We start from the raw sequence: 18517 nt of genomic DNA, 5'->3' as shown, positions 1-18517 counted from the left end.
CAGGTCTGGGGCGTTCAGGAGGGGGGGTAGAGGTGGTGTGGGTTCAATGTCATGGTCAGCACAGGTCCTGGGTGGGGTCTCCATCCCACGGTCATCCTGACAGAACACCTTCCTGCCTTCCCTCCCCCACACTGCTACTCTGTCAACACAGCGAGAAAGGGAGAGAGAGGGGGGAGACAGAGAGAGAGGACGGGGGGGCTGGGGGGGGGCTAGAGGGGGGAGACAGAGGACAGAGAGAAAGGGAGAGAGGGGGGAGACAGAGAGGGAGAGAAGGGGGACGAGAGAGAGAGGGGGATAGAAAGGGAGAGAGATAGGGAGGGAAAGAGGTAGAGAGAAAGGGAGGCATAGAGAGAGTGGGGGGACAAAGGGGGTGAAAGAGAGGGAGGAAGGGAAAGATGGAAAGGGGGGGAGAGAGGTAAAGGGAGACACAGAGAGAGGGAGAGACTTAGAGGCAGGGAGGGAGAAAGAGGGAAGGAGAGAAAGAGATGATCATATATTTGAGCAATCCATTGAGTGATGGCGATGTGTTAGCGTCAAGCAAAGTGATAGGTCAATGGAGCGGCATCTATGATCGTGATACAAACCTCACGTGTGTGTGTGCATGCATGCGTGTTTGTGTGTATGTGTGTGCGCGCGTACGTGTGTGTGTGATATTTTTTTTCCACCAGCTTGAAAAGTTCAAGGATGGGAGCGTGAGATTTTTGCATGTTTTGGGCGATTAGAGTTGTGGATGAGTTTGTCCTCTCTCTCTCTCTCTCTCTCTCTCTCTCTCTCTCTCTCTGTCTCTCTTGCTCTCTCTCGCTCGCTCGCTCTTTCTTTTCTCTCTCGCTGTCTCTCATTCTCTCTTGCTCGCTCTTTCTCTTTTTTCTCTTTTTCTGTCTCTCTTCCTCTCTCTCTCTCTCTCTCTTCTTCTCTTCCTGTCTCTGTCTCTCTCTTCCTCTTTCTCTCCCCCCTCTCTCTTCCTCTCTCTCCCTCTCTCTCTCTCTCTCTCTCCCTCTCTTCCTCTCTCCCTGCCCCTCTCTCTCTCTCCCCCTCTCTCTCTCCCTCTTCTCTCTCTCTTTATCTCCCTCCCTCTCTCTCTCTGTCTCTCCCTCCCTCCCCCTCTCTCTCCCTCTCTCTCCCGCTCTCTCTCTCTCCCCCTCTCTCTCTCCCTCTCTCCCTCTCTCTTTATCTCCCTCCCTCTCTCTCTCTCTCTCTCTCTCTCCCCCTCTCTCTCTCCCTCTCTCTCTCTCTCTCTCTCATCAATCAGCTTTATCGCTGACTGTTTGTCAGACAGGCGTTACGTTAACGTCTTTTTCGGGAAATGCTTTTAAGTCTTCTTGGCAATGGTGTGTTTGAGTAGTGGCTCTCCACACTGCAGACATTTGCTTGTCAAGAGTGCATCATAATTATTCGCTCTTCTGATAGGCGGTGTCTTGCTGAAACTACAGAGATTAGGTAAGGTTAGTTCCTTATAGCCCGCCAGTTTCCCTCGTAGATTTGGCGCCATCATTCCGTGCCTTGGCAACGATCGTTTGGGTCAGTTTTCCTCCCGTGGTTGTCGTTGTTCTGGTCTGTTTCATTGATTTGATCGTTAGAATTGTATTTTGGTTAATTTAGTGTTACCATGCATTGTTAGAATTGTTGTCATTTGGTTAATTTAGTGTTACCAGGCATTGTTAGAATTGTTGTAATTTGGTTAGTCTAGTAATACCAGGCATTGTTAGAATTACTGTAATTTGGTTAGTGTTTTCAGGCGAGGCATCGTTAGAATTGTAATTTGGTTAAGCAGGCATTGTTAGAATTGTTGTAATTTGGTTAAGCAGGCATTGTTAGAATTGTTGTAATTTGGTTAACCAGGCATTGTTAGAATTGTCGTTTGTGTGTATGTTTACCACTGTTGTTTAACTCGCTGACTCGCTTGTTTAGTTTGTAAAATTCGGGTGGATGGAATGCTGGAAATATCAAAAATTGTAATCCCCCATTCATATAAATAGAGAGACAGACAGACAGACGTTCCCCCACCTCTCTCTCTCTCTCTCTCTCTCTCTCTCTCTCTCTCTCTCTCTCTTCTCTCTCTCTCTCTCTCTCTCTCTCTCTCTCTCTCTCTCCATTCACTGTTTTATTCATCCATTCCTTTCTTCACTCACTGATCCCCCGTTTGTCGTGGGGCTGCCCACTCTTGAGGTGACGTGACTGCAGGTCAGAGGTCAGTGACTGCAGGTCAGAGGTCAGTGACCAGTCTTGAATAATGCATGGAGGGAGGGATTCATTCTCATCACCATCATCATCCCCCCACCCCTTGGGATTTATCGCCACCACTATGGTCAGCGGCGGTGTAACAGCTTGTTTGTACCCCCGTTGGTTTTTACCCCGGGATCAAATTTAGCTGGTCCAGGTCAACCGTGGGTCTGTGTACACCAGCCTGGAGTCACGCCGCCTCCTTCCCACCTCCCCCAGTGGTAAACTTCAGTCAGTCAGAACTGATCCCCAACCCCTCCCCCCCCCCCACCCCACTCCCTCGTAATAGCTAGCTTAAAATGAGCCTGTGGGTAAATGTGGCCTGTTCAGAACCAGTACATCCAATCCAAACAGGGTCAGTTCATAATGAAGGGGAGAGAAGGCCGAGTGGGCTGTCACGTGGGTGGGGGGAGGAGGGACACTAAAGGCTAACCCAGAAAGAACCCCACCCCCCACCCCCCTCCCCATCTTTTTCAATTGTTTCGTGAAACCCGTGGACAGGGGGTCATTTCCAACTAGTTGGGGGGGGGGGGGGGGCGATGTTGACTAGCAACAAAAAGACATCAGGGTGTTGGAGGCTAAGCCGGAAAATCCCCGGGGTAAAGCTCAGCAGGGGGTGGTCTGAGGCTGTGACACCGGGCCGGGGATTGGAAACGCTTGTTGGAGGGTGCGTGGGTGATCGCGTTGTTTAGTGTGGGTGGGTGGAAGGTGGGGAGGGGGTATGTAGGAGGGTGATTAGTGATGGTTTGAGAATGGTCAGAAAGTGGACAAAGTATGGTTGAATGGTCAGAAAGTGGACAGAGTACGGGTGATTGGTAGCTGGGTTCAGTTGAAAGAACAGTGGGGGAGAGGGAGAGAGAACGAGCGAAGATGATTTCATTTCACCACAGTAATGATATAAGCAATAATTTGTACACGCTTTTTTCACCCACCCCTGGAGGATAAAAAGATATATATATATATATATATATATAAGAAAGATAGACAAACAGAAATTTAGTTGTCTTACATTATAAATCAAACTCAGCATGAGGAGTCTGTTTCAGTGTCAGTTTCTGTCTGTGTCTCTGTCAGTCTGGAACTCTGATCATCTTTTACGAGAAAATACGACTCTTCAGTTAGCCAGACAATGTAAATATATAAATAAACAAAACAGTGTCAACATTCACACTGACGCAAAGTTCATTTCAAGAGCGAAAGTGAGGACAGGAAGGAGAGACAGAGAGGTGGACTGACAGACACAAGTCACAACCAGTTGGGTTTGGACACGTGAAACGCCAAGTGAAGCAAAATGATGCTCTGCGTTCCACTAGGTGAGGCAGTGACCGCAGCTGTGCTTAGTCTGACTGTCGTGTCAGTCTGCGACCATCAGAACAGCAGAGGACCCAACTGCTGGCCCGACTATCTGGACTGGAATTTTACAGTGGAGAGTGTTTTGCCCAAGTCACACCCCCTTGTCTCTGGCGTTGGGATGGTCCCCAAATGCCAACTTGCCCCCAAGGTTGCGGCTCTAATATAAGAGCCAGGGCGATGTTACCTCCCAGTTTGAGAGTCATAGTCCTTCACGAAAGAGTAAGCTGTAAATGAATTCTCATTGCAGTGGAGAAACCGTTGATGCAAAACGTGATCCTGGCATTGACTTTCTGTGTGCTTCCTTGTTCGCACTGTGGTGTGATAGCGTGCTCTTCTCCACACAGTGACATTACCTAGGACAGTCACACTGGTCAAACACCGATCAGTCAGCCCCTGTGTGGGTGAACATGATGACAGATTTTTTGTGATGGGGAAAGAAAAAGAAATACAGAAGAAAAACTGGTGACAGCCCATCCCCAGTCACTGACCAGCACTTCAACAACAGGCACAGTTGGCTTGGATCAAACTGAATGACGTGACAAGTTTTCAGAACTGGGTCACAACACTACAATCACCACTACACCCACACCCGACCCCCAGCCCCTTCCCTCTTCCTCCCTTCCTGCCTCCTGGAATCCCCACCACCACCACCTTCCCTCCTCCCTTCCTGCCTCCTGGAATCCCCACCACCACCACCTTCCCTCCTCCCTTCCTGCCTCCTGGAATCCCCACCCCCCACCACCTTCCCTCCTCCCTTCCTGCCTCCTGGAATCCACACACACCACCACCACCTTCCCTCCTCCCTTCCTGCCTCCTGGAATTCCCCCCCCCCCCCCCACCACCACCTTCCCTCCTCCCTTCCTGCCTCCTGGAATCCCCACCACCACCACCACCTTCCCTCCTCCCTTCCTGCCTCCTGGAATCCCCACACACCACCACCACCTTCCCTCCTCCCTTCCTGCCTCCTGGAATCCCCACACACCACCACCACCTTCCCTCCTCCCTTCCTGCCTCCTGGAATCCACACACACACTCACGCACACCCTTCCCTCTTCCTGCCTCCTGGAATCCCCCCCCCACACACACACACCCTTCCCTCTTCCTACCTTCCTGCCTCCTGGAATCCCCTGCTCCACCCCCAGCCCTTTTCCCCGCCCCACCCCCAACACCCCTCCCCCTGCCGCCCCCTGCCGGCCCTGAAGACGTTAAACCGTGCCGTGTGTTTGTTTGCACGTGCGGCCGTGAGGACAGAGCGGGGTTTTCCTTTCACACCGACAACTGTGTTGGTGTGAGGAGCGGAGTGAGGGAGACTGGGAGATACATATCGCTCTGCCAAAGCTTTTAGCAGCTAATTGCGTGCCGGGCACTTGCCGCTTAAGGCCAAGAAAAACACGGGGGTTAACCCCCTTGACTGCTACTGCTGACACCCAGTGTGTTCGTCAGGGAAGGGCTGTTGCAGTGTGCCGAGGTGAGGCCCAGGTTATGGATCAGGATGATAGTCACAGTGTCTTCATTTACACTCCTTGCCCTTGGGACTGCATCACTGTTTGTGCTCAGCGACATCAGTGACGTCAGTTTTGTGTTCAGTGACGTCACTTGACATCACACTGCAGTATTTCTTGCTCTTCCCAGTCATGTCACCCAGCTTCAGCAAGCAAGGGGTTAAGGTGGCACCACTGACTACTCTCTCTCTCTCTCTCTCTCTCTCTCTCTCTCCCTCCTCCCCCCCCCCCCCCCCCCCTCCCCAGGTATGCGGAGGCAAGGCAGAATCAAAGAGAAATAGGAGAGACAGAGAGAGGGAGAGAAGAGAGAGACAGAGAGAGGGAGAGAGAGACAGAGAGAGGGAGAGAAGAGAGAGACAGAGAGAGGGAGAGCATACACCCAAGACTGGAGGGCCCAGGACATGAGACGACAGAGGGCAAACAAGGTGGGGTGAAACAAAAGAGGAAACAGGTCAGGGATCCAACAGGCAGAATAAGAAAAGGACAGGAACAAAACAAAACAGAGGAAACAGGTCAGGAACAAACAGGAAACAGGTCAGGAACAGAGGAAACAGGTCAGGAACAAACAGAGGAAACAGGTCAGGGATCCAACAGGCAGAACAAGAAAAGGACAGGAAAGAACAAAACAGAACAGAGGAAACAGGTCAGGAACAAACAGAGGAAACAGGTCAGGAATCCAACAGGCGGAACAAGAAAAGGACAGGAAAGAACAAAAAATGAAAATAGAACAGAGAAGAAAAGGTAGAATACGAAGTGAACGTTAGACATCCTGTCTGAAAGAAATAGACAGACAGGCGGACGGATAGATAGATTGACTGATTGATTGATTGATAGATAGACAGAAAATGAAACAGACAGATACGGAATCTCAAGAGAAAAATGGAAAGCATGACAAGTAGTGAAAAATGCCATGTCAAAATCGGTCTCTTTTGATATACTTTGCAAATTAAAGCACAGTTTTATTACTTTGCAAAAACGCGGCAATACAAGCATATTTCACTCATAATCTTACTGACACAACCATTATTGATTACGTGTACCTCGTACATCCCAACAAGTACTGTCCTCAGATCAGACATATAAATGTGTACAAAAAACGCTACAGGACAAAGAAACATGCCTTGAGACGTGAGCTGCAGCTGGCACGAAGGGGGGGGGGGGGGGGGGTAAGCAAACCTGCAGAGGAAAAACACCTGCACCAGGAAAGAAAAAGAAAAAGGCATGACGTGAATTCCAACACCTCCACTACGCTACACAGGGTTTACCTTACACAGGGAAGTGGTGAAAAACAATCTGCTGGGAATTGTCGGTGATGGGAGCTATTGTCTTTGTTTCTGTTAGGGGAAAAACCTCACACACACACACACACGCACACGCACACACACGCACACACACAGACTCGGAGAGAGAGTGAGAAAAAGAGAGTGAATGCAGCGGAGGACATAGGCGAACTGGGAGAAGAGTCGGGGTCACCCATTCAGTGATAGGTGAACCGGGAGAAGACGAGTCGGGGTCACCCATTCAGTGATAGGTGAACTGGGAGAAGACGAGTCGGGGTCACCCATTCAGTGATAGGTGAACCGGGAGAAGACGAGTCGGGGTCACCCATTCAGTGATAGGTGAACCGGGAGAAGACGAGTCGAGGGGCCGGGGGGGAGGGGGGGGGGCGAACGTCCCTAATGCCAGTGTTTCGACCACAGAGAGAGAGATTCACAAGGTTCACATCTTTCAGTGCTCTGATCTCCAGCCTGTAAACATGGATGCACGTCAACAAGTGGCGTGTGGAGATGTGACAGAGTGAGCGAGTCCTGTCTGTCTCCTCACCCCACTGAGGAACAAGAGAAAAAGACAAACAGAACCAATGGTGGAACTTAAGCCTGTGTTTTGGTTTGGCCATACCCATGGAAAGCCCCGTTGTCGTCCTGCCAGTGCTGGCAGATATGTGACCAGCGGGGGGCTGTGGCCCAGTGGTCATGCTCCTGGTCAGGGAGCCAGTGTCCGCGGGTTCCAGTGCACCGCCCTCCCCTCCACCGCACCCTGAGTGGTGGTCTGGGCGCTAGTCATTCGGGTAAGACGATAAACGAGGCCCCGTGGGCTGCACTTAGCACACGTGAAAGAACCCGAGGAAACAGAAGGGTTGTTCCTGGCAAAATTCTGTGGGAGTATTGACGTTCATAGTAAAACACACCTGCAGACAGGAAGATTAGAAATCGGTGGTGCTGTACTCTGGCGATTCCTTCTTTATGGAGTGACAAAAGTCATGCAGTACAATATCGCTGATTTTCTGTGTCTCTGAAGATTCATGCCTCAAACAAGCTGTCACAGTTTCCATTTCAGTCCAGTTTGACTGTCCATGGTCATCGTGTCAACAGTGGGGTGTTGTGTGACAGTGTTTCAGATCACCATTCCCTGTAAGGGCAAGGAAAAGGGGTGGTCAGTGTCAGTGTCAACAGTGGTGTGTTGTGTGACAGTGTTTCAGATCACCATTCCCTGTAAGGGCAAGGAAAAGGGGTGGTCAGTGTCAGTGTCAACAGTGGGGTGTTGGGTGACAGTGTTTCAGATCACCATTCCCTGTAAGGGCAAGGAAAAGGGGTGGTCAGTGTCAGTGTCAACAGTGGGGTGTTGTGTGACAGTGTTTCAGATCACCATTCCCTGTAAGGGCAAGGAAAAGGGGTGGTCAGTGTCAGTGTCAACAGTGGGGTGTTGTGTGACAGTGTTTCAGATCACCATTCCCTGTAAGGGCAAGGAAAAGGGGTGGTCAGTGTCAGTGTCAACAGTGGGGTGTTGTGTGACAGTGTTTCAGATCACCATTCCCTGTAAGGGCAAGGAAAAGGGGTGGTCAGTGTCAGTGTCAACAGTGGGGTGTTGGGTGACAGTGTTTCAGATCACCATTCCCTGTAAGGGCAAGGAAAAGGGGTGGTCAGTGTCAGTGTCAACAGTGGGGTGTTGTGACTGTTTCAGATCACCAATCCCTGTAAGGGCAAGGATTTGGGTGGTCAGTGTCAGTGTCAACAGTGGGGTGTTGTGACTGTTTCAGATCACCAATCCCTGTAAGAGCAAGGATTTGGGTGGTCAGTGTCAGTGTCAACAGTGGTGTGTTGTGTGACAGTGTTTCAGATCACCATTCCCTGTAAGGGCAAGGAGAAGGGAGTGGCCTCCCTTGTGTTGGGGCTGACCATCTACAACAGGTACCACCAGCCTCTGCAGGGAACCCCCATCAAGTTCAAACTGCGCAAACAGTGCGTGGTGTTCGGTGAGTGCTGTCTGTGTCTGTCTGTGTGTGTGTGTGTGTCTGTGAGTGTGTGTGTCTCTGTATGTGTCTGTCTGTCTGTCTGTCCGTGTGTGTGGTGTGCGTGTGTATGTCTGTGTGTCTGTGTCTGTATGTTGTATGCAAGGGGAGGAGTGGGGGAAGGGGGTGACGTCTGTGTGTTGGTAGGTGAGTAGGGGATGGTAGGGGTGTATGTGTGCAGGGGGATCGGGGGGAGCTTCAGGGTTTGTGAGTGGGAGGAGGACGTGTGTGTGTGTGTCTGACTCTGTGTGTGTGTGTGTGTGTGTGTGTTTCTCTCTTTCTGGTTTGATCCTGATTTGTTTTTGTTTTTGTATCCAGTCACCTTTTTTTAACCCATTGCTTGACATAGATAACGATGTGGTTGATTTTGTCATTGATTTTAATTTGAATACTTTCATTTCTTTAAAAGTGATCTTCGCTTTTTAACGTCATAATGATCGTTTAATTTTGTTTAGGCCTAAATCAACAGCCTGGGGAAAATTCTGATCATAGTTTGAAATTTTTTTGTTGTTGCAAAAATCGGAATGAGCTTTTCCAATTCGAAAGCAAATCCATACGATTAAGCCCGCTCTGAAAGAAACACATATTGTTTAGCTTATTGAGTTAAACATCACCAACCCAACAAGAAAAAGTCACAAAAAAAGAGAAATCATCTATCGTCACAATGTGTATGACGTCACAGAGACGACGTCACCGTGCCTGGAAGAGTGTCGTCACGGAGGCACGTGCAGTCAATACGGGTCGTGCGAGTGTCGCCAGGGCTTCCTCGGCACGTTCTGTGAAATCGGTACACACAGCACGGAGTGTTTGCATCCTCCCCCCCCCCCCCCCCCACCACCCCTGTCCTTACCCCCCATCCTCCTCCTCCCACCACCCTTCCTCCCTCCCTCCTTCCTCCCATCCTCCTTCCTCCCATCCTTCTTCCTACTGATTTTTATAACACGCCAGAAATGATCCTACTACTACGCAAGATCTGTCTCCTCTGACACTTTCTGCACACACACACACACACACACAGAGAGAGAGAGAGAGTTAAAACGAAGTCTCCGAATAGCCATTAATTCAGGAATATCAGGATAGACAGGCCAAGTTAACAGAACAGACGAGCAAGTTATGAAATGAAAGTTTGTGTACCACAGAACGGGAACTTGGATCTTACTCGAGCTTTACGTCGGTGTAAGACTCTTGGCGATAGTTACTGAAAACTGAATCTTACTAACACTAACCCTTTTTGGCCTGATGTTTCTCCACACAGAAAACACATTGGAAAGTGTCAGTGCTGCCAGGGTCAAGGAGTGCGGAAGGTTTGAAACGATGTTGGATGGTTTGAAAGGGTAGTTCTTTGGGAAATAATGCAGTCCTTCCAAGTCTTACTTTCACCGCCAGTCAGAGGTACAATCCAAAGCCATCTTTCAAAGGGAAGAAAGTGCACGTATTCCGTCACAAAGAGTTAAGCAACTTTGTCCACCAGGGCAGGGAAATATGAGGATGAGGTAAACGCATACTTTCGGTGGTGAAAGATTTTTTCCCTGGAATTTTTTTCCTCCACTGTTTTAGCGATTGTCTAGAACCCAGCTGACCACGACTACTAATTATACCGGGACTGTGACGAGTCCTGACAAAAACTGCGCAGTATCCGAGAGAGAGAAAAGTAACCTTGGCAAAAAAAAAGAAGTCCTTTTTTCCTTTCCTTTCCGAACCACGTGTGGGTGACGTCAAACCGCATACCACAGTCAGTGATTGATACGTTTAGCAACGTCACCAAAGTTGTCGAGAGGAAAGCCAGGACATGTTGAGGATGGGAAGCCATTCATGATCTGACTTGATCACTTCTGGTTTACCACAACTACATCGACAACACAACACAGCAAAAAGACATGTTGACGATGGAAGCCATTCATGATCTGACTTGATCCCTTCTGGTTTACCACAACTACATCGACAACACATCACAGCAAAAAGACATGTTGACGATGGAAGCCATTCATGATCTGACTTGATCCCTTCTGGTTTACCACAACTACATCGACAACACATCACAGCAAAAAGACATGTTGAGGATGGAAGCCATTCATGATCTGACTTGATCCCTTCTGGTTTACCACAACTACATCGACAACACATCACAGCAAAAAGACATGAAAGGCAGTTCACTTTCACTGACAAGATTGCCACCATCCTGGTAGACTCTACGTATCTCAAACGACTGAATTCTCCATACATAGTGACCAAGACTGGATCATCTGACACATTTCTCTAAAAATGATGATGATGATAATTCAATTCAGTTTCGTTTCAGTTCAAGACATTGTTGTCTGCTTCAAGCAGTAAAAAAAGAACATTTTCCTTTGGCTCTTTCAAGAACTGTTCGGCAAATATCAAAGCGAAAAAAAAAAACAGAAAAAAGATGAGTAACTGACATATCATTCACTCATCACAACGTACACATCAGTTATGTATAATGAAATAATTAAAATTTTAAAACACAACATAATGATGATGATGATGATGATAATGACCATGAGGAGGAGGAGGAAGATAATGATGTAAACATTTTACCTCGCCCTGCCCTTCCACCCTTTCACCTTCTCTCTAACACCTGGCGGTTTTCAGATCAAGCCTTTCGGGTCTGGCAGTCACAGGGCTGTGCAGGGTGCAGTTGGTCTGCATTTGGCGCACGGAAAATACCCCACAGCCTCAGAAGATATTGTTGGCTGGCTGGACTGGTGCAGCGTGTGGCTGTATGGTGAGCAATACAACGAATCAGCACAGCAAAATGACGTATCAAACATCGCGCCATGAACAAGACAAAACTGAAGAGAAAGAAATGAAAGAGGAAAAAACGTAATGTATTCAACAGAACAAATAACTCGAATCGTCAACGACCAAACGAAGTTGGCAGACAGTAGACAGCCCAGAAATTTGATCAGGGACTGCTGGCTACTGGGCCACCACGTGACTTCTCCCAGCTTTCCCACTTGGCCTGCCACGCAACCAGCCCCAAGCCAGACGCCTGCAAACACGCCTCGCTTATTGGTTTACGTCACCCTTTAGGAGGAGCTACCAGCGAATTTACATCTTCTGCGTCTGCTGTCTGTTTTGCAAGATCACCACTCCTCTTCACACTTGCTCTGGGACCTGAGGTTCTGCTCCATTGAACGTAGGACCGTGTCAGTACAAACAGCGAAAAATGAATAAAAATAGGACAGTGAGACCAGTTAAAGTGCACAGAAAGAGAGAGAGAGAGGAGGGGTTGGGGGTGTGAAAGGGACAACAAGGGGGCGGGGGGGGGGGGAATTTTGGAGACGTGTCAGGGACAGAAAGAGATGTTTAAGTGTGCTTGACAATAACACATGATATCAGATTTTGTGAGAAAGTTACACTAAAAGATAGTTATTGATATAGATGATATTGATGATAATAAAATGGATAACGTTTTAGTTCTTCTGGTTGGTAAATAGTTATTGGTATAGATGATATTGATGATAATAAAATGGATAACGTTTTAGTTCTTCTGGTTCGTCAATAGTTATTGATATAGATGATATTGATGATAATAAAATGGACAACGTTTTAGTTCTTCTGGTTCGTCAATAGTTATTGGTATAGATGATATTGATGATAATAAAATGGATAACGTTTTAGTTCTTCTGGTTCGTCAATAGTTATTGATATAGATGATATTGATGATAATAACATTGATAATGATTTAGTTCTTCTGGTTGGTAAATAGTTATTGATATAGATGATGTTGATAATAATTTAGTTCTTCTGGTTCGTTTCAGTTTCTTCCGGGTGGGCGGGTTGACTGACAACAAACAAGTGAATAAATGAATAAATATATGTTAAGGAATGTGATTAAAATGAATAGATCATGCATTAATAATATAATAATGATAATAAAAGATTATAATGATGATGATATGATGATCGTATATTATTATCATCATCATTAAAACACCGGGGGACAGTCGTGAGGTAGGACCATATCAGGCGTGTTACACCTTCCCTGCGCCCGCTCTGCTTGCGTCTGCATGCCAGTGCGTTGGTTTGGCTTTCCATTTCCTGTCTAACTCGTCTTCATCCCCTGCCCCCCACCCACCCCCATATTATCCCATTCCCTTTAACGGAGCAAATAACATCACCCCCACCCCACCCCTCAAACTGTCTCCATGCCTGCAGTACTTCCATGTATCTAATAATGTGTCGATGAAATTTATTTTCTTTCATTGCAAATGCGGTTGATTAACAGTCATGTGTAAATAACAGTTATTACACAGGCAGCATCGCTTCTATTATAATACTTTGGCGTCTGTTCAGAACCATAACGTATTAAAAGTCCGTATGCCCGTCGAACGGGTAGCATTGAGTTAATTTCACCATTGTCGTGATCTCATCCCGTTGTTCACAACTGTACATTGTCTGCTGCACTTTTCCTTCCTTCGCCCGACTTGTAGATGTGATCAGAACATGTATTGCAGCGTCATATAGTGCCCGATTGGTAGATAAAATGTGATCAAAACATGTATTGTAGCGTCATATAGCGCCCGACTGGTAGATAAAATGTGATCAAAACATGTATTGTAGCGTCATATAGCACCCGACTGGTAGATAAAATGTGATCAAAACATGTATTGTAGCGTCATATAGCGCCCGATTTGTGGATAAAATGTGATCAAAACATGTATTGTAGCGTCATATAGCACCCGACTGGTAGATAAAATGTGATCAAAACATGTATTGTAGCGTCATATAGCGCCCGATTGGTAGATAAAATGTGATCAAAACATGTATTGTAGCGTCATATAGCGTCCGATTTGTGGATAAAATGTTATCAAAACATGTATTGTAGCGTCATATAGCGCCCGACTGGTAGATAAAATGTGATCAGAACGTGTATTGTAGCGTCATATAGCGCCCGACTGGTAGATAAAATGTGATCAAAACATGTATTGTAGCGTCATATAGCGCCCGATTGGTAGATAAAATGTGATCAAAACGTGTATTGCAGCGTCATATAGCGCCCGATTGGTAGATAAAATGTGATCAAAACGTGTATTTTAGCGTCATATAGCGCTCAGAACGTGCTGATGTCACCCACCTAAAACTAAACAATTAAAAAGAAAAAAAAAGGTTGAACAGGTTCGTCTTGTGAATGAAGATGGTTTCTCTTGTTCCGTCAAAAAAAAAAAGTTATCAGCAGTTTTTCACCGGAATAAAAAGTAGTTTGCCATATTTCAAGGGATGTGTGGTTTGGCAACACACACACACACACACACACACACACACACACACACACACACACACGTGTGTGTGTGTGTATCAGCATGTATGTAAATTATGTGTGTACATGTGCACACGCACACCCAGATATCAGTAACATATAGACAGCTACTGATTTACAGTCATGAAACGTTTCACAGTTTTCTCCAAATGTCACGGGTGGTGATGATGAGGTGTATGGATGAAGAGAAGGAAGGAGCTCCTTGACATGAACAAGGTCTTGGTCCTGCCTCCTCACCTCCACCCCCACACTCCTTCAGTCACACCTTTCCCTCTGTCCTTCCCTGCCCCTCGTTCACCCCACTCCTACTGTCCTGCTCCGGGTTGTCTGTGCTTGTGTAGACAGGGGGCAGGTGTCACTGACACGTTGTGTGTAGACAGGGGGCAGGTGTCACTGACACGTTGTGTGTAGACAGGGGGCAGGTGTCACTGACACGTTGTGTGTAGACAGGGGGCAGGTGTCACTGACACGTTGTGTGTAGACAGGGGGCAGGTGTCACTGACACGTTGTGTGTAGACAGGGGTCAGGTGTCACTGACACGTTGTGTGTAGACAGGGGGCAGGTGTCACTGACACGTTGTGTGTAGACAGGGGGCAGGTGTCACTGACACGTGTGTAGACAGGGGGCAGGTGTGACTGACACGTTGTGTGTAGACAGGGGGCAGGTGTGACTGACACGTTGTGTGTAGACAGGGGGCAGGTGTGACTGACACGTTGTGTGTAGACAGGGGGCAGGTGTCACTGACACGTTGTGTGTAGACAGGGGGCAGGTGTCACTGACACGTTGTGTGTAGACAGGGGGCAGGTGTCACTGACACTTTGTGTGTAGACAGGGGGCAGGTGTCACTGACACGTTGTGTGTAGACAGGGGGCAGGCACTCACAGGTTTCCTCCAGCCTGGCATGGCTTCATTCTGATTCTGGCCGGAGGTGTCGGCACGGTGCTAAGGCTAACAGAAAAGACCACGGACATCTTGGTGTCAGGTTTGTGGAAGATGGTCAGTGGTTATGTCTGACTTTCATGGAACACAACTGGTACCTTGGTGTCAGGTTTACGTCAGAGGTTGTGTCTGACTTTCATGGAACACAGCTGGTACCTTGGTGTCAGGTTTACGTCAGAGGTTGTGTCTGACTTTCATGGAACACAGCTGGTACCTTGGTGTCAGGTTTACGTCAGAGGTTGTGTCTGACTTTCATGGAACACAGCTGGTACCTTGGTGTCAGGTTTACGTCAGAGGTTGTGTCTGACTTTCATGGAACACGGCTGGTTCTTTTTCCCATCTTTCTGTCTAAGAGCACAAAACATACCTCTTTTGAGACTCTCGAAGGCCTGGTATTGGCTTGATATTGTTGGCGAATGCTGACAGCAAATGACAGTGGTACGTGATTGCGTGTCGTCCATGTAAGTGGTGTTCTGACCAAACGTTAGTCTGGAAGTGAATGACGCATGTCGGGAAATAAAGCCGTCTTTGTGCAATGAAGCATGTCAGATTATTACTAATTTATCTTTACTGATTTATTTCTGTAATTTGGAAGTTGCCAGTGATTTCTATAAATAATGATACGCAGCAACCCTAATCCATTTATTAATTAACAGTGCTGTAAAATACTGCTTTGAATCTTGTTTTTCATGGGAAAATAAAGAACGCAAGGAACAAAATCATGTCGTTAAAAATGAAACTGGTGATTTTACTTTAAAATTTCTTATCGACATTCTCTGGAGACACTATTCAGAACTCTCCATTCTCGAAAGACTCGAGTAGTGTGTGGGTGTGTCTGTGTGTGTGGATCTGTGGGTGTGTCTGTGAGTGTTTTTTCCCATGACATATGGATGCTACAGTGTTCCCTTTGCTTGTCTGTAATGTCAGTCTAAATGAACTTTTATGTTAACTATTATTTTCTTTCTATGTCTGTGTATGCATGCGTGCGCGTGCATATGTGTGTGTATGTGTGTCTGTCTGTCTGTGTCCAGCGCTGTGTGACCCGGTGTGTCAGAACAACGGCACGTGCATTTCTCCGGAGATCTGCGCATGCCCGTCAGGTTACCATGGCAAACTGTGCGAGATAGGTGAGTTTGGAGACCAGAGCTGGATTTTCATAAGCGGTCTTAGCAGTGTTAAGTTTCCATAGCGTCAAGAACTTTACTAACTTTTACGGTAACACCATAGATTTAGGGACGCTGGGCGTACTTAGCGTCAGATCGTTATGCGACCTAGTCCAGCCCTAAGTTTGCGTTGCCAGTCAACGCTTGGTTTCTCTACGCCATAAACACTGTCTCATCGACCGTCCGCCCCTTTTTCCGCATCCAACAAGTAACAGTGGTTTTTGGCAACGTCGGGGCAGTTCATTTCCGGTTCGGCTTCGGAGTGGACGACCATGTCCACAAGTGATAGGTTAAACCATGTGTGGAGGGTCCTACTACCGTGCTGTGGGCTGGCCTGCACAGAAAGCGATGAAGAGAGGTCTTACCTTTGATGCTACACCCAAGGTTTGAAACAACGACGAACGCTGGACGCTGTGATTCACTACATCAGTCGTGTCGACACGGAGGACTTTTCACTTTGAATTTGTGAAACATTGAACTCACCTCGGCAAGCTGATCTACATGTGTCTTCATGTCGTCAGCCACTGAACCGGAAGTGGACTCCCCTGGCTGTCGAAATGGTCCTGTCCAGCGCGTGGAGACACGTGTAGCGTGACGTCATAAGACGACCGTCCAGGAGAGGTTGGTGTCTCTACGATGCTGGCTGGCGCTAGCGATCCTCACAGCGGTAAATCTGCTGAGCCACAAGAATTTTCCTACATCAGTGAACTATGCATGGAACTTAGGAAACTTCTGGGCGCAAACCAGATTTAGTTCAGCAAAGATCGCTCATGTAAATCCAACCCTGATTTTGTTTCAGTCCTTGGTTAATTAATTCTGGGAAATTATTGGGATGCACATGTCAGGGTTTTTTTTCATTGCAATTGATGGCAGATGTTTGTAAGGAAAATGTCGGGAGGGGGGCGGAGGAGTGGGGGGAGGGCTATACATTGAGAAAATGTCTGTCTCTCTCTCTCTCTCTCTCTCTCTCTCTCTCTCTCTCTCTCTCTCTCTCTCTCTCTCTCTCTCTCTCTCTCTCTCGCTAATATGGACTGCTGTTCAGTGACAGTGTACTTACTTCAAAATACGATCAAAATTGATGTTGTTTTTAACGCAAAGAAAAGATGTCACATATATATATATGTAATATGATGTATACATATAGATCTGTATATATATATATATATATATATATATATATATATATATATATAGTGGTACTTAAGATATTTCACAGGTCGTGTACAATTTAAACTGTCTCGTTTTAATATTATAGAAAAACTGGCAGAGTGAGTGTATAAATTCTGCGTTTTTGTATTGTGAACAATTAGTATAGGTTGTGTCAAAAATATTGCGGCACATTATGATAGATTCATATCATTTTATATCAGGTTTGCACGGAAATAACTTGGATTCAAGTGAGTACTATTGTCTTCGGAAAGATGTTCATACACACACACACACACTCTCACACTCACACACTCACACTCACTTCAGTTGACAATCTGTTTGGGAACTGTCGGTTTGTGTTTGTATGGTTGTTTGCTTTGAGGCATTGTGTGGTATGATTGTTCCGTTTGGGTTTGGGGGTTGGTTGTTATTGTGGTTTGCTCTTTGGCCACCTCATCAGTCCTCTGTCCCCTCCCACCCCAACCCCCACCCCAACCCATCCCTTCTTCTTGTCTTCCCCAGTATTTCAGTACCTCGTTATAATGCTTTAAGTAAGTAGTGAAAACTGGCAGAACACCCAGTACCTCGCTATAATGCTTTAAGTAAGTAGTGAAAACTGTGGCAGAACACCCAGTACCTCGCTATAATGCTTTAAGTAAGTAGTGAAAACTGTGGCAGAACACCCAGTACCTCGCTATAATGCTTTAAGTAAGTAGTGAAAACTGTGGCAGAACACCCAGTACCTCGCTATAATGCTTTAAGTGAGTAGTAAAAACTGTGGCAGAACGCCCAGTATCTTCTTGTATCAACATACATACCAGACTATACAGCTGTGAGATTGTATTAGACCCAGTGCAAAGGTCGTCGTCTTCTCCCCCCTTAACCTTGTGAACAGTCAGTGAAGCGCCGCACAGAACTGTTCAAAGCCTTGGTCTCTGCAGTTTTATTTCCGAGGGCAGGAAGAAAAACCAAGCTGCATGAGCTTGTTCTTTTGCTCTCAGTGAAGATCATTTTGACTTGACACACAAAATGCTGCTCTATGATACACATGCCTGACATTGTCTTTCTGTTAAGTGCCTTAGTGTCCGAAGTGAAGTGTTTTGTCATTGGTTAAATAGTAAGTCAGTCGCTCCTGTCCCCGTTTAGGTTTTGACTCATCAGTGTGTTCGTCTGCCTTTGTCCAGATGGGTGTGTCTGAGCCATCTGTGCTGGTCCAGCCATCTGATGGGTGTGTCTCTGAGCCATCTGTGTTGGTCGCCATCTGTGTTGGTCCAGCCATCTGATGGGTGTGTCTCTGAGCCATCTGTGTTGGTCGCCATCTGTGTTGGTCCAGCCATCTGATGGGTGTGTCTGAGCCATCTGTGTTGGTCCAGCCATCTGATGGGTGTGTCTCTGAGCCATCTGTGTTGGTCCAGCCATCTGAAGGGTGTGTCTTTGAGCCATCTGTGTTGGTCCAGCCATCTGATGGGTGTGTCTCTGAGCCATCTGTGTTGGTCCAGCCATCTGAAGGGTGTGTCTCTCAGCTGAGCCATCTGTGTTGGTCCAGCCATCTGATGGGTGTGTCTCTGAGCCATCTGTGTTGGTCCAGCCATCTGAAGGGTGTGTCTTTGAGCCATCT

At 47.1% G+C, this 18517-nt stretch overlaps 1 protein-coding gene across 1 annotated transcript in view; it reads left to right on the top strand.

The window, feature by feature from the left end:
* LOC143299878 (uncharacterized) overlaps positions 1–18517 on the top strand; it is a 163887-nt gene that overhangs the window by 125111 nt on the left and 20259 nt on the right. The window contains exons 5-6 of the mRNA XM_076613371.1: positions 8185–8328; positions 15619–15714. Of these exons, the coding sequence (XP_076469486.1) occupies positions 8185–8328; positions 15619–15714 (240 nt within the window). The remainder of the gene's footprint in view (positions 1–8184; positions 8329–15618; positions 15715–18517) is intronic.

The sequence above is a fragment of the Babylonia areolata genome, chromosome 25, assembly GCF_041734735.1.
Source record: "Babylonia areolata isolate BAREFJ2019XMU chromosome 25, ASM4173473v1, whole genome shotgun sequence".
NCBI classification, from domain to species: Eukaryota; Metazoa; Mollusca; class Gastropoda; order Neogastropoda; family Buccinidae; genus Babylonia; species Babylonia areolata.
The sequence above is the reverse complement of the archived record's forward strand: the minus strand, read 5'-3'. Positions and strand labels throughout refer to the sequence as shown.